Source organism: Pseudorasbora parva, chromosome 9 (genome assembly GCF_024679245.1).
Source record: "Pseudorasbora parva isolate DD20220531a chromosome 9, ASM2467924v1, whole genome shotgun sequence".
Lineage (NCBI taxonomy): Eukaryota > Metazoa > Chordata > Actinopteri > Cypriniformes > Gobionidae > Pseudorasbora > Pseudorasbora parva.
In genome coordinates this window covers 4,983,161-4,997,141 of record NC_090180.1, presented here as the reverse complement: position 1 = coordinate 4,997,141, position 13,981 = coordinate 4,983,161, and the positions used below count along the sequence as shown (strand labels likewise).

The window sequence follows — 13,981 nt, the reverse complement described above, 5'->3', positions numbered from 1 at the left end:
ACATGTCTCACTGCTCTAGAGTCCAATGGCGGCGTGCTTTACTCCACTGCATCCCACGCTTTGCACTGGACTTGGTGATATGAGGCTTGGATGAGCTGCTCGGCCATGGAAACCCATTCCATGAAGCTCTCTATGGCTACGCACTGTTCTTGAGCTAATCTTAAGGCCGCACAAAGTTTGGAGGTCTCCAGCTACTGACTCTGCAGAAAGATGGCGACTTCTGTGCATTGTCCGCTTCAGCATGCGCTACCACTTTGTGGCTGAGCTGCTGTTGTTCCCAATTGCATCCACTTTGTTATAATACTGCTAACAGTTGACTGTGGAATATTTAGCAGTGAGGAAATTTCACAAATGGACTTATTGCACAAATGGCAACATATCACGGTACCACACTTGAGTTCACTGAGCTCCTGAGAGCGACCCGTTCTTTCACTAATGTTTGTAGAAGCGTCTGCATCACTAGTGCTTGATTTATACACCTGTGGCCATGAAGTGATTGAAACACCTGAATTCAATGATTTGGAGGGGTGTCCCAATACTTTTGGCAATATAGTGTATAAAGGCCCTCTACGTATATGAACTGTATATATATATAAAACACTTTTTTCCAATTATATGTAGTATGTGTATATGTTTGAATCAAATATTAATATATTTCTACTGATTTGTCTGTGGCTCGTTTTATATAGCTTACAACACTAATAAACGTATCATAATTTTGCTTCTGACTATGTGTGATGTTTACAAAAATACAGTTATTTGCATTCATACATTTTTCAGTCTGCACATTAACTGTGCAGAAGTGCCATCAAATAATTAAAATCTCTGTTCAAGTCCATATCTGTCACTTTCAAGAATACAGTGTTTCAAAAACAAACTCACTCGCTGACCACATTAAAATGAGACTCTGCAGCACTGCTGAATACAGCACACAGACGTACACTGCTAATTTCTGTTTGCTTATGCAGAGGACATATTTACCCTCATTACCATTCAGGGCCCTTTCCCATCCACTTAATGACATTCAGCTGGTCCCACAGGTATGCAGGCCATGGAGAGGTGCAGTCAGCACAAACCGGACTCATGCTGACTGAGGCATTAAGCAACAGTTCAAAATCTCATAGCCTTTGCTCAATCCCCTCTCAAATCCCACCTAAGGCCAATTAGACAGTAAGAAAAGAACCACAACAGACGTGCCAGTGGTATGAACATGTAAAGCTGTTGAGTCAGCGCCTGAGACATATATCCCCACTGATTTCTAGTACTCTTACACAAGCTGCCTGTCAGAATGAATTGTGTCGATAATGTGTGGCGAGAGTGTTGGATAATACAAGGTGTTTTTCTGTTTTGTGCGCTTCATAAGCTCCCTTTTTAGGTAACGTAGATTTGCCCGCTGAGGGACCTTCTAAGAATGGCATATTTACAGTGCAGTTAATGCATATTTCAACATGCTCACTATCTGTGTGAGTAGTCACTTACTGTGTTGGCATGCCAAGCTCTTTTAAAACAGTCATCAAGTGCACACACTTTTCATCTGCCTGAGGGATCTTTTGGCAGAATGCTGTTGTGGGTGATTTAAATCATGCTTTTACAATTTCTATTCCACGCAGACCTTTTTACTTTTTGCAAATATCTATACTTATGTAACTTGGCATACAAGTTTATAGTGAATGACTTTTTACCCTAAGGATATACATTTTTAGGGCAATTTTTTAACCTTTCTGGCACTTTTGGGTCCCTTAATATGCTCAAGAACTCTTGAAACTTCGCACACATGCTGGAATCGTCAACCACAAATTGTCATGGGGGGATTGTGGAGGGGCTCTGGGCTCATCCTTTTCACCTACAGTAACCAATCTATTATCCAGTTCATTTGTAGTGCACTGACAACATATTTTTATAATTAGGTTAATACAAGTATATTAAAAGACCTTAAATTTTGAGCTGCAAATGATAACTTCTCACTCATTTGAAAATAGCACCGGCTGGCTTCAGTAAATGTGCTTTTGCATGAAGGAATGCCAAAACACCTATTTTATTTCCAGTCATTCATTTTTTATTGAAATAATGAAGCATAAAATGCTGAGGAAAAAGACAAAGTGGTTAAAACACTTTATCAAAGTGGTTGAAGCTACATTAAATATATATAAAAGGAATCTGATAACAAAACTAATGAAAAAGTTACATACAGATTTAAGAATCAGTTGAAGTCATATACCCTAACCCTACACTATTTAATACATAAATACATACTATTGATTCACATTACCAATAACAAAACCCCCAAATCTTTTGATTTGTTTCCCAGCATGACATTTCAGACAAAATGAAATATTAATTTCTAGAGTTTCTAAAACATCAATGCAAAAGTTATTCTTAAGTAACCCTGAATTGCATCTCTTGCATAGACCTAAACCTATGCTAAATTTGTATAAGCATGATTGAATTTTTAAGTTCTGCTCTATTTTTTTCTTCTCATTTCTTGTAGCCACCCATATATCCTCTCAGGAAGTCCTCGAATCGTGGAACTGGATACTCAGGAGCTGCATATTCAGGGAGAGGGTTGCTGTAACCTTGTTCTGGCTGGGCCGGCTCATCTTTGTGTTCTTCACCTGTGGATTCTGCCCTGCGCAGACGGCAGTTGTAATCGATTTCTGGGTCACAGTCCGGATGGGGCTCAACGATGCCATCTTTGGCTGCCTCTGCTTGAGTGGACGGATGAGCGGCAAACTTTCCACAATTGGGGTCGTACGGATGGCAGTCTGGTTTAGAAATGGCTGCACTGGCCCTCAGGTTCTGGTTCTCCGGGGAGCAATCCTTATCGTAGAACATGTAGCAGTCATAACCTTCTTTGGTCTTCCCACGGACGCCCAAATGGTGACGGGTCTGGAACTCAGGGAGAACTGGAGGGGGTTTCCTGAGAGCAGCGGCTCCACCCATCAGACAATATGGATCGTAGCGAGGATCGCAGGCCAGGTTGAGAGGCGCAGGCTCATATCTTGGAGCGTACTCCAAGACGGGCTTATTGAGTGCAGCTAGTTTGGCAGCGGTAAGAGGGTTGCAGCCCTCTTCAAACAAAGGATTGCAAAACTTCTCTTTGGGGGTTTCTGGATTCTCCGCAGTTTGGGATGCAGGTGCAACTACATTAGTGACGCAAAGAGGGTCAGTGGCAGGGTTACAGCTGGGGTACAAGTGATACAAACCTGAGGGTGATTTGGTCACCAACTTAGGCTGGCAGTAAGGATCTTTGGTAGGATCACATCCAAGATGAGCATACGAGGGCAGAGGGCCAAGCGAGGGCCTGTAACCATAAGCAGCTCTCAGATGGTACTGCAGACACTCAGTGTCTGAAGGGTTGCAGATACGCAACAGCTCTGCTCTTTGCTCAGCCGACAAAAAAGGCTCCAGGACCGGAGAGGCGTAGTAATAATGAGGTGGGGTTTTCAGAGGCAGAGGGAGCAGATGGGACAGAATCGGAGCAGGGACCTTCGCTGGAGCGGGTGAAGGCTCTTCTGCAGAGTTTGGTCTAACAGCATAGAGGCAGTATGGGTCGAGGTAAGGGTTGCACACCGCCACACTAGCTTGCCTCACAGGAATAGGCATGACAATCTTGGCTTTGGGTTTGCTGGTGGATTCTGCAATGCAGTCCGGGTCGTCGGAGTTGGCACAAGCTTTGTAAATTTCGCTCAGATGCGTGAGGTAATGGTTGTAAGAGCGGCCCTCTTCTACTCTGTGCTTGTTCTGCAGGTAAACCCGGTACATGTGATCCATGTCCTCAACCTTTGGAGGTAATCACACAGAAACAAGATTGGACTAGTTGAATTATACATTTCTGAAAACATCTCAAGAACGCGGACTTGAAATAACTACTCCATAAAGTCATTGAAAAGTCTTGAAAAGACTGTGACCATGCTTTGGTTACTCACTCCCTCCTGGTTGTTGGTCTCCATGTAGTATTTATACCAGACCCAGAAATCTGGTTGGCTTCTGTAATAGGCAACATTCCTCCTGTTGCGGACCAGCTTCTTCAGTGATGGCATGCTGTCTGTCTTCACCTCAGAAACGGCCTCCATAACTGAACCAGCACGTGACAAAAGCAAGAATCAACATATAAGCATCTCAATATGCTGTGTTTTTGTGTGTTGTGGAGTTTTTTGGAAATTAAGGGGTTTTTAAGTATACCTTTTTTGAATGGCATGATTTATGGCTGCTTTATTTAGGCAGAACTAAAAAATATGTTGGTTTTACAAAATGGCATGATACTTAAAAAACTTAAATAGATAGATAACTTAAACTACCAGTTAGAAATGTACACTCTTGACTACATTTATTTTTCTTGTGGTTTTGACAACATTTTTTATCTAAAGGCTTAAACACTTTAAAGTAGTTTGATATAAAATTTAAATAGAAAGGTTACACCAACATTTGAATTTCCTTAAATTAATACTACCATTCAAAATGTTGAGGTTTATAATATATTTTAAAAAGTATTAAATACAGTAAAAACTGTAATGTTGTGAAATATTATTAAAATTTTAAAAAGTTATTTTCTATGTTGATCTATTTTGAAATGTAATTTATTCTTGTGATGTCAAAGCATCATTAGATCCAGACGTCAGTTGAAGATTTGATGCTCAAGAAACATTTATGATTATTATCAATGTTGAAAATAGCTAATTTGCTTGATATTTATGTGGATACCATCACACACTGTTTTTATGCTTTTATTTGAAACATTTCTTGTAACATTTTCAAAGTCTTTAGTGTCTTGTTTGATCAATTTAATGTGCAGTTGCTTTATAAAAATCTTAATTTATTTTTAAAAAACCCTCAAACTTCTGAACGGTGTATTTTATATAACAAGAGTATTATATATATATATATATATATATATATATATATATATATATATATATATATATATATATATATATATATATATATATATATATATATATATATATATATATATATATACATATATATATATATATATATATATATATATATATATATATATATATATACATATATATACATATATATATATATATATATATATATATATATATATATATATATATATATATATATATATATATATATATATATATCCTGTATACACTGTCAGTCAAAAGAGATTTTCTGCTTATTATTTATCAACATTTTTCATATTTTAAAATTATAATGAAGTCTATAATGAAATAACAAAAATGGAAGTATGGGAATGTAGGCCTGTTCAATTAATCTATATATATATATATATATATATATATATATATATATATATATATATATATATATATATATAGATTAATTGAACAGGCCTACATTCCCATACTCTTTTGACTGACAGTGTATACAGGATGATAAATGTGAATGAAAAAGAGAGGAAAAATGAATTGTGGTGATTTTATTGCAACATTAGGATTCTTCGCTTTGTCTGTGTGTCACACATTCAGGAAAAAAAAAGGTACAAAAGCTGTCACTGGGTGGCTTCTTTTTAAAAGGTACACTTTTGTACCTAAAGGGTGCATATTAGTACATAAAAAGTGCATTAGGTACCTTTTAAAAAAAGTACCACCCCAGTAACAGCTTTTGTACCTTTTTTCTGAGAGTGTAGTTCATAACTATGACGTGTTAACATTGAATAACCTAAAAGATGTATTAAGAAGAAGGATGTTCTATTTTAGAGCCTAGATGTAGAGAAGCTATATGAGACATTGAACCGCTGCCAACATAATGATTAATGTTTAATGCCATTATCTCACATTAGAGTATTGATGTCGCTGCCAATTACAGCACGGCTGATATAATTACACACAAAAGTCCAACTCACCGTCCTCTTCTTTATTGTGCCCTACAGGACCAGCATTCAGAAAGTCTGTCAAACATTGCAAAAATAAATTGTTATCAACCAAAATGTCACACTTCTGAAATGAAGGAAAATGCCAGCCGACTAATACACTCCTGCAGGTGCACAGCAGGCCCTTTTCCCGTCAGCGAAAGCTACGTCTCATTCTAGTGATTACTGCTCTGTCTCGGCTCTCTGAGAGCTCTAAGTGCTTTAAAATGGGGCTTAAACTTCCGGGACCCCCTGCAAGTGTTCCTGTTAAACTACAAAGAGACTGGGGAACCAGCCCAGAGGCTGCTGCTATAATTGCCACTGCTGTAAAATAAAATGAAGGATGTAAAATGTTCTGTACATGCAACATTATTTGCGGCCTATCTGCACCTCCAGTTGGTCTCTTTAGATGTTTATAGCTCATGGAAAAAGTACAGTTGGCTGATAATCACATAGCCTCCATTTTTTCTTCAGGGAAAGTGTCTTCACAAAAGCGTTCATATACTGAATAACAATACACAACGCTTATTTGTTTTCTTAAAAATGATGTTTGTGAAGTTTCTGCAGATGTGCTTTGTTTCAGAGCTTTCCAATTCATTTGGTTCATGCTTTCTAAGTGATTGACGTTTTGACATAATGTGAGACATCAGCCGAGATTGTATTGTGCAAAATATTAAGGATCACAGAATATTTTGTTTCGATCAGAATGGATTCTCACCTGACATAAAGACAGTAGCAAGAGCCGTTGCACAGATCAGAACAGAAAGTGTAAGTCTGGCCATTTTCCTTGATTACTGAGTCCTGGAAACAAAAAGTGTCGCATAAGAGAGTGGCCGGATCAGGGACAGCCCAATATTCAAAATGGATGGCCAATAGTTGAACTTCTAACTATTTTAACTTGTAAACCATGCAAGATTTCCAGTAACTTAATGACTTTTGTATCCATTTAATGGACAGACTGCAATCCACTGTTCCTGTAGAAATGTGTATGTAAAGTAAAATGCCAAAGTACTTATCTGAAAAGTTAGATTTTGTTTGACAATTAAGTGAAAAAATAACAACTTTTCATATTAGATAAATGTTTTACATTTTACAGTAAAGTACATTTTTGTCATATAATTGTCAACAAATTCTTACTTCTTAGTAATTATTTGGCTTTCCCAGCAAGTCTCTTTTTGAATATTACTATTTATTCCTTTTATTTAATCCCAAATTGTGTTGTTTTTAGATTGTAAAACAATTACAAAATTAAATCTTTATATTTTTTATTTTGAATAACAGCTATGACAATACATATGAGATGCTCCATCAAAACATCCCTTACCCAGTCAAATATCATATCAGTGATCTTAACTCGTCTGTACATTCATTTAATAAGAGTATTTTGGAAACTTTCACTGTCAGCCGACTATGAGGGAATAAAGGAACTTGTCAAAAGCCCTTACCTGTTCCAGCAGAGATGTTTGAAGATACTCATAAGCTGGTGGGCTCTGAAGGGGCGTACTGAACTCTTCACACACTCCCCTTCCAACCCTCTGAGCTGCTGTGGCGGAGGGCAACGTTTTTAAGGAGCTCCATAAGGACAAAAAGGCATGTCATATGTCAGGAGCTTGCTGTTAGGCTTATTGCGATTGGCTCTTGCAGAATCAGCTCATTGACCAATGAGAGTCCTGTAATTAGGGAGAAAAAAAAGCAAGATCCAGCTTGGAAGAAGGAGCCGGAGGGATGCAGAAATAATCAAAGATATACCTCTTTACTGATTGATGAATGTCACGTACCACAGACAGAAACAACTTTTTTACACATTCTGCCATTTAAACATAACCAGTTAATGCAGATAATCTCACCTAAATCAGTTCATCTTTTATGTGCTAACATCCAAATAAATTTTTCTCTGGGTAAAAATATTATTGAATATGACTACCCTTAAGAAAAAAGTCATTTTTATGAAGTATACTTGATGGGTTCGTTCACCAAAAAATTAAAATTCTGTCAATAATTACTTACCCTAATGTCGTTCGACACCCGTAAGACTTTCGTTTATCTTCGGAACACAAATTAAGATAATTTTGTCGAAATCTGATGGCTCAGAAAGGCCTTCATTGACACCAATGTAATTTCCTCTCTCAAGACCCATAAAGGCACTAAAGACGTCGTTACAAAGCCCATCTCACTACAGCGGCTCTACAATACCTTTATGAAGAGATGAGAATAGTTTTTGTGCACAAAAAAAACGAAATAAAGACATATAGTCATGTGTAACCTCTACTGTTCAGACCAGGACTCGACCCCGGGTCCGCCGGCATGGGAGTCGGACACTCTAACAAGGAGGCTAAAGGCTGCAACCTCTAGCGTCAGTCGCTAGAGCGTCTCCTGAGGTCAGAGGAGTGAGGTTTACTCGCACAGCAACTACTACTAGCTGGCCTCCGTTACAGATGGCCAATTTCAAACGTTATGAATCAGCGTATCGATTCATTATTTGAAATGCTAATGTCACATGATTTCAGCAGTTTGACACACGAGCCGAATCATGAATTGATTCACTGATTGGCTTATGGGTGGGGTTTAACTTATAAATTGTTATCCTTCTCATTCATTGTGTTGCTTTGCCCTGATGAAGACCATTGTGGGTCGAAACATGTTGGCTCTTGTATTTTAAAATGACTTAAGCCATACCTAACAAAGGGTTTTAAACAGTTTCCTTATCCTTTGTTTACATCTGACTGAGTGCCTTGGACCTGCCTTTTTGTCATTGGACTTTTCCCTTTCCCAAGAGCACCTATTACTTAACTCCACCAGAGCGCCGGGTTGAACCTGTTGCAGTTCATATACTTAAGTGCAATTTTAAGTATATTTCTGAGAAGTAAATTAAAAGTAGACTGAAAGTATACTTTCTTTTTTTTTTGTTTAAAAACACTTGAATAAACTTATTTTTCATAAGGGTAACCTGACTACATGTTACAACAACAAAAATACATTTTGTGGATCATGTATTGTTTTTATTTGTTTTGTTTTGTTTTGTTTTGTTTTATTGTGCATTTCAATGAGAATTGATTATTTAAAGCAGTGGTTCCGTGATTTTTTTCTAGGCTTGGTTTTGTTTATCGCGCGCAGTATAACATGTCTTAATACTTCTTCTTTCTTTTTTTTTTAAACGCCGTATTTTTCTTCTATTCTCCCTTTATTCCACACCGCTGTCTCCACTGTCCTTTGAACGGCTCGTTTGCTTCCTGCTTCTCTGAAGCCCATCCCTCCGAAAAACACAATGGTCTTAGATTGGTTAGATGGCCAAATGTAGTTTCCTGTATTTTTATTGGCTGAAGAGCCAAGCACAGGTTGTCATGGAAACGCCACGCCCCTTCCCATTACGGGCAGAAGTCACATCTGCGGAGACTAGCAAGGGTTTATGATGTCACCAACCCAGGAAGAAGCTCGTTGTAGTCCAAACCGGCCGTTTTTGTAGGCAATAAACTGCCGTAACTTTAAAAGACAATATCTCCGTTTGCATTGAACTTTCAGCGCTGTAACTTTGCAGATACTGTTTATGCTCAAGCAGCGACATTAACCACTAACTAAAGTTAAACAATGAAATCGCATGCAACCGCCCCTTTAAGACAAATAATTTATCACATTTGTAATTTTTGTCACCATACAACTTTGACACTATTTTTAAAGATATGCAAAAATAAGTATGGGTGAGTTAAGAAGAATTTCCTCTGAACACACATAGCCTACATTTTTTTAGCATTTGTTTTTATATGGAAACCTGTATACAATATTGTTAAAAAACCTGCATCATCTTCCTTATTAAGTCTAAAGTCTGAAGTAAAAAAATATGTAAACTTGAGCTAAAACTGTGTAAGCTATTAAAAACCAGACCATTGCTGTTAAAAACAAGCGGGTTCCTGTCAGCCGCTTCTGAAGGTGTGATCTGGAAATTTCTTCACACTCAGAGGATTCCTCAGGAAAAGCAGAAGTGTCGACCACTGTCTTAAAAAACAATGGCAACTGAAGGCCAGAAGGTTAAAGAATGCTATAAAATATCAGAGATTACTGTTTTTTTATGACCAGAACATCATAGATCAGAATAATGATCTGTTAAATATAATTGCAGGCGATTCCTTCCAACTAAATACAGCAAAAATTTACAGCTCTGGAAAAAATTAAGAAACCACTTAACATTGAGAAATCAATGTTAAGTGAACTCTTCATTTTTTTCAGAGCTGTAAAGTTGAAGCTAATACATGTGGCTGCTTTTGATTTAGAAATGACAACTCTGTCTGTATGTATATGATATACTGTATGCGATTGAATGTTTAATGGTGTCCACTAAGATCCATTCATCATGACGATGGGACAGCCGGATCAGCACGTCCAGTTACACATATATAATTAAACTTCAGGCTTGCTGCAAACAGGTGTTTTACATAGCACGTAAACCTGCAATCCAACCTGGAAGCAGCTGAGCACACAAACACGATACGGCCTCATAATTTCAACATACCACATGTAGAAGAATGTGACGTTCGCTCAGAAATTTCAGAACACCTGGCGCCAGAGAAGACTTTAAAATCACTTAGAAGTAAAAAAAACTAAAAAACTAAAAACCTTGCCCTTTGCTGAAGGTATTTTGTTTGAATGAATATATACATTACCTAAAGAAAATGCTGAACATCAAATCATCTACCAGCCATATTTCACAAGCTTAAGTGAAATAAGTGTTTTTCTGACAGGACGAGCAAGGAAGGTCAAGGTGATAAATCTCTGAGGAGTTCTGTTTTTTTATTTCCTTTTTTCACAGTTCACCTGCTTGTCTCTGTATAGTTTTACAAGACTCGAGACAGGCCAGTTTTCCCAAGTAACAACCATTTGAGGGCTATTCCTTTCCCTCCACACATACAATGGCTCCCAAAATAGCTGTTTTAGCTACTCAAGTCACTAAAAATGCACAAATGCCATTACATTAGATAGTATAATATCAAACCAAAGGCCATTTATTAAAAAAAGCAAAATTTCACATGTTGAAAACATGTCTATAGTCTCTGAATGAGATGTTGTCTCGTGTAAAATAACTATAATATTTCCCAAACCAGCAACTCGATTTGTAAACAGCATTTTATGGAAAACTAAAGACCTTTAGGCTTGTTTTCATGAAGAAAAAAATAAATTATATGTATGTTACCATATAATTTACATGCCAGAAACGACACAACTAAATGTTTCTTGTATAATTTCATATTGTAAACCACTTGTGGAAATATCATTGGATCCTGCTGACTAGTGTTCGTGGCTCGACTCGTCGAGACTGTTTTCCAAGATGGCTGCTGTCTGTAAAAGCGTAATTTACTGTCTTTATAAAGTATATTTGTACACTTACAAAGTTCGCAATGCTTCGGTTTGCACACTGTCAAATAAAGAGTACTAAATTGTACCTTTTAAGGTACTAGTGGCCGTCACTGGGGTGGTACACTTAAGGGTACATTTTTGTACTTCTAAGTCAGAGGTAAGTTCAGTCCTAGAGAACTGATGTCCTCCAGAGTTTAGCTCCAACCCTACTAAGCCACCACAGTATAAAACTCATGGCTCCCAGCATGCATTGCAGCATTAATTTTCTCGCCATTGTTGAGATTCATGTGCTGATTCTTGATAGCTGTGTGTCTAATGGAAAAGCGAAGCGAATAAGCGAATATTCTGTGTCAAAACCATTCACATCAGCCGCGACACGAACACGACACGGGACACGTTCGGTGGGGAAGCACTCATTACACAAACAGTTGATCAAAAAATAAAACCATTGCGTATCAAAGTCGCGACCAGTGTGAAAGGGCCTAAAAAAAGCTTTCAAAACTCAAAATATATGTCTGTGGCAAGAAAGTGAACATTATTCTTTTTATATTTTTATTTAGTGATGAGTTTAGGGATGAGTAGAGTTTAGTTTAGTTTTGGTTTCTTTGTTCTGAACAATGTAACAAACTCTAAAAAGTCAAACTGCCCAACTAAAGTCAACGCTGATCACCATAATGGTGACCAAACCTTTTCAATAATACATCAAAAGCTAAACCTGTTTATTCTCAATAAGAGCTTCTATAGGGGTGTTTCAGGGTTGGAACCAAACTCTGCAGGACAGCAGCTCTCTAGGACCGAACTGAGGAAAACAATGGTGTATTTGTACCCTATAAGGACCAATTGTGTACCTTAAAAGGTACAGTTATACATTTTGTTCTCCAAGGAACAAAATTGTACCTCCACTGTACCTTTTTTTCTGAGAGTGCATGTAGGGACCCTCATTATGCTGCCGTGTTAGTGTGAGGCTATTTTGAGCCGTGTTAGTGGTATTAACTAGCGATTTATTTTTACTACGCTGTGCTCCATAGACAAGTGTTATAAGCTAATCTGTTTTTAGAGATAAAACTCTTTACATTCGATTTTCATGAAAACGCATCCCAGAGAACGATCTACTCGGTAACCATCTGTTAATTACCCCATGGGTCATTTCTCACCGGAGTTGTCCTTTATATTGAGCTTGGTCTGGTGATAGACAGACAATCTTCCTACATTGTTTCCAAAATGAAAAGCAACCCACTCCATCAGTTGGAGTTAGAAGAACTGTTGCCAAACATAACATGCTAGAAACAATAATCACTGCAATGATCAAATCATTAAGCATTTTATTTCCTATTTAATCCAAACTGAGATTTGTTTGGTTGGTCAGTGTATAAAACACTGAAAGATGTCTGATTCAAATAATCTGTTTACATGGCTATATGTATTGATATAGATATTGTGATAAGTAAAGTACAATAGGTCTGTCTGTGCAGTCAATCTTTTGTTATTTTTCTCTTTATATGAAGCATATTCATTTTCCCTTAATGGACTGTCTATTTACACCAATTGCAAATAGCGTGTCTTATTGGCAAGTGTTATTCGCACTAGCTCCGCCTAACACTGCCTGTTTGGGAAAAACAAGATTTTAAAAAAATGCAGATATTTCAATGTCAGACAGTAAAGCGTAAAGGCTTAAGGATCTAGGTTGACGCCATCGACCCGGGTTCGAATCCACCTTTTGCCGAACTCGCTGTTCTCCCTTTTTCCATCACATATCACATCGGAAAGGCATTCACTTTCAATAAAAAATAAGAAAATGTTCTAAAAGTGGAAATAAAGTGCATAACAAAATGTTTAATACTAATACAATTATTTATTGAGTTGGGTTAGGAGTAGGTGTGGTAGGGCTTTTATTATCCCTTTTAATCATTTTAATAAATATATAATTTACACTCTATTCATTTGGATCCTGTTGATGTACAACAATACTGATAAGCAAATGATATGAATCTGTCAAAATAAAGTATAATTATATGTAATTACTATTTACACATATTGCAAAAAAAAAAAACTACCTTTACATGGTGTAAATAGAATATATCACTGTTTTCACTTAGTAAATAGCATCTACAGCTATTCACACTTAGTGTAAATTTCATCTAGGCCTATCGCTAAGAAGGAAAAAAAAATATTTTCACTGAGTGTAAATAGAATAGTTGCTATTTAGATTTGGTGAAAATAGCATATTGCTGCCTTAAATTAATGCGAGAGGCAAAGTAGCAACTTTTTCGTTTGATTTTTATTTTGGCCCCAAGACACAAATAACACCACATTAAGCCACTCACTTCATAAAGAAATGCAGTGGTCGTAAAACATCTCCTGCTGGGCCTGAACCTTTAAAGGACCACCAGAAGCAGAATTATGGAAGAGGCTCTTTTTAATCGTTTCAGTGTGTTTAGCTTTAACCTATACAGTCACTCATATTGCATCCACTCAGAAACTGTTTGTTTATTGCAGTTGAAGACACGGTGTTGTTCTTTTTATCTGCTTTAATTATAAAATGCTTTAATTGTGTGCTGTTCGTGTATATACAGCTCATTATTAAATCCCATAGTGATGTTACCAAGCATTAATCATACACTTTGAAACATGACTTTACTTTGTTCTGCTGACTTAAGGAAAAGTTTATTTTGGTGATGTATGGATGGCGCGCTTTACAGGTGGAGTATGAGTAAATCACCTGGTGTCAGATTTATGAGGAGGACTGTGCGTCCCCTTTCCCTGGCAAATCTACAAACTGTGAAAATACCA

The 13,981-nt window shown here is 37.2% G+C and overlaps 1 protein-coding gene across 1 annotated transcript; it reads right to left on the bottom strand.

The window, feature by feature from the left end:
• Positions 1-2,475: 2,475 nt before the first annotated feature.
• and2 (actinodin2) lies at positions 2,476-6,649 on the bottom strand. The gene is made up of 4 exons (XM_067452999.1): positions 6,564-6,649; positions 5,840-5,884; positions 3,927-4,075; positions 2,476-3,780 (listed from the first exon to the last, which is right to left on the bottom strand). The coding sequence occupies exons 1-4, from the start codon at positions 6,625-6,627 to the stop codon at positions 2,476-2,478; spliced, it is 1,563 nt and encodes a 520-aa protein (XP_067309100.1). The 5' UTR covers positions 6,628-6,649.
• Positions 6,650-13,981: the final 7,332 nt, after the last annotated feature.

Bases quoted from the DNA above. Each gene is read 5' to 3' on its own strand.
- and2 (XM_067452999.1), bottom strand. From the start codon at position 6,627: ATGGCCAGACTTACACTTTCTGTTCTGATCTGTGCAACGGCTCTTGCT. The intron at 4,076-5,839 runs GTGAGTTGGACT...GTGCTGGTTCAG, and splicing joins GCACAATAAAGAAGAGGACG to TTATGGAGGCCGTTTCTGAG. The intron at 3,781-3,926 runs GTGAGTAACCAA...TTACCTCCAAAG, and splicing joins AGACCAACAACCAGGAGGGA to GTTGAGGACATGGATCACAT.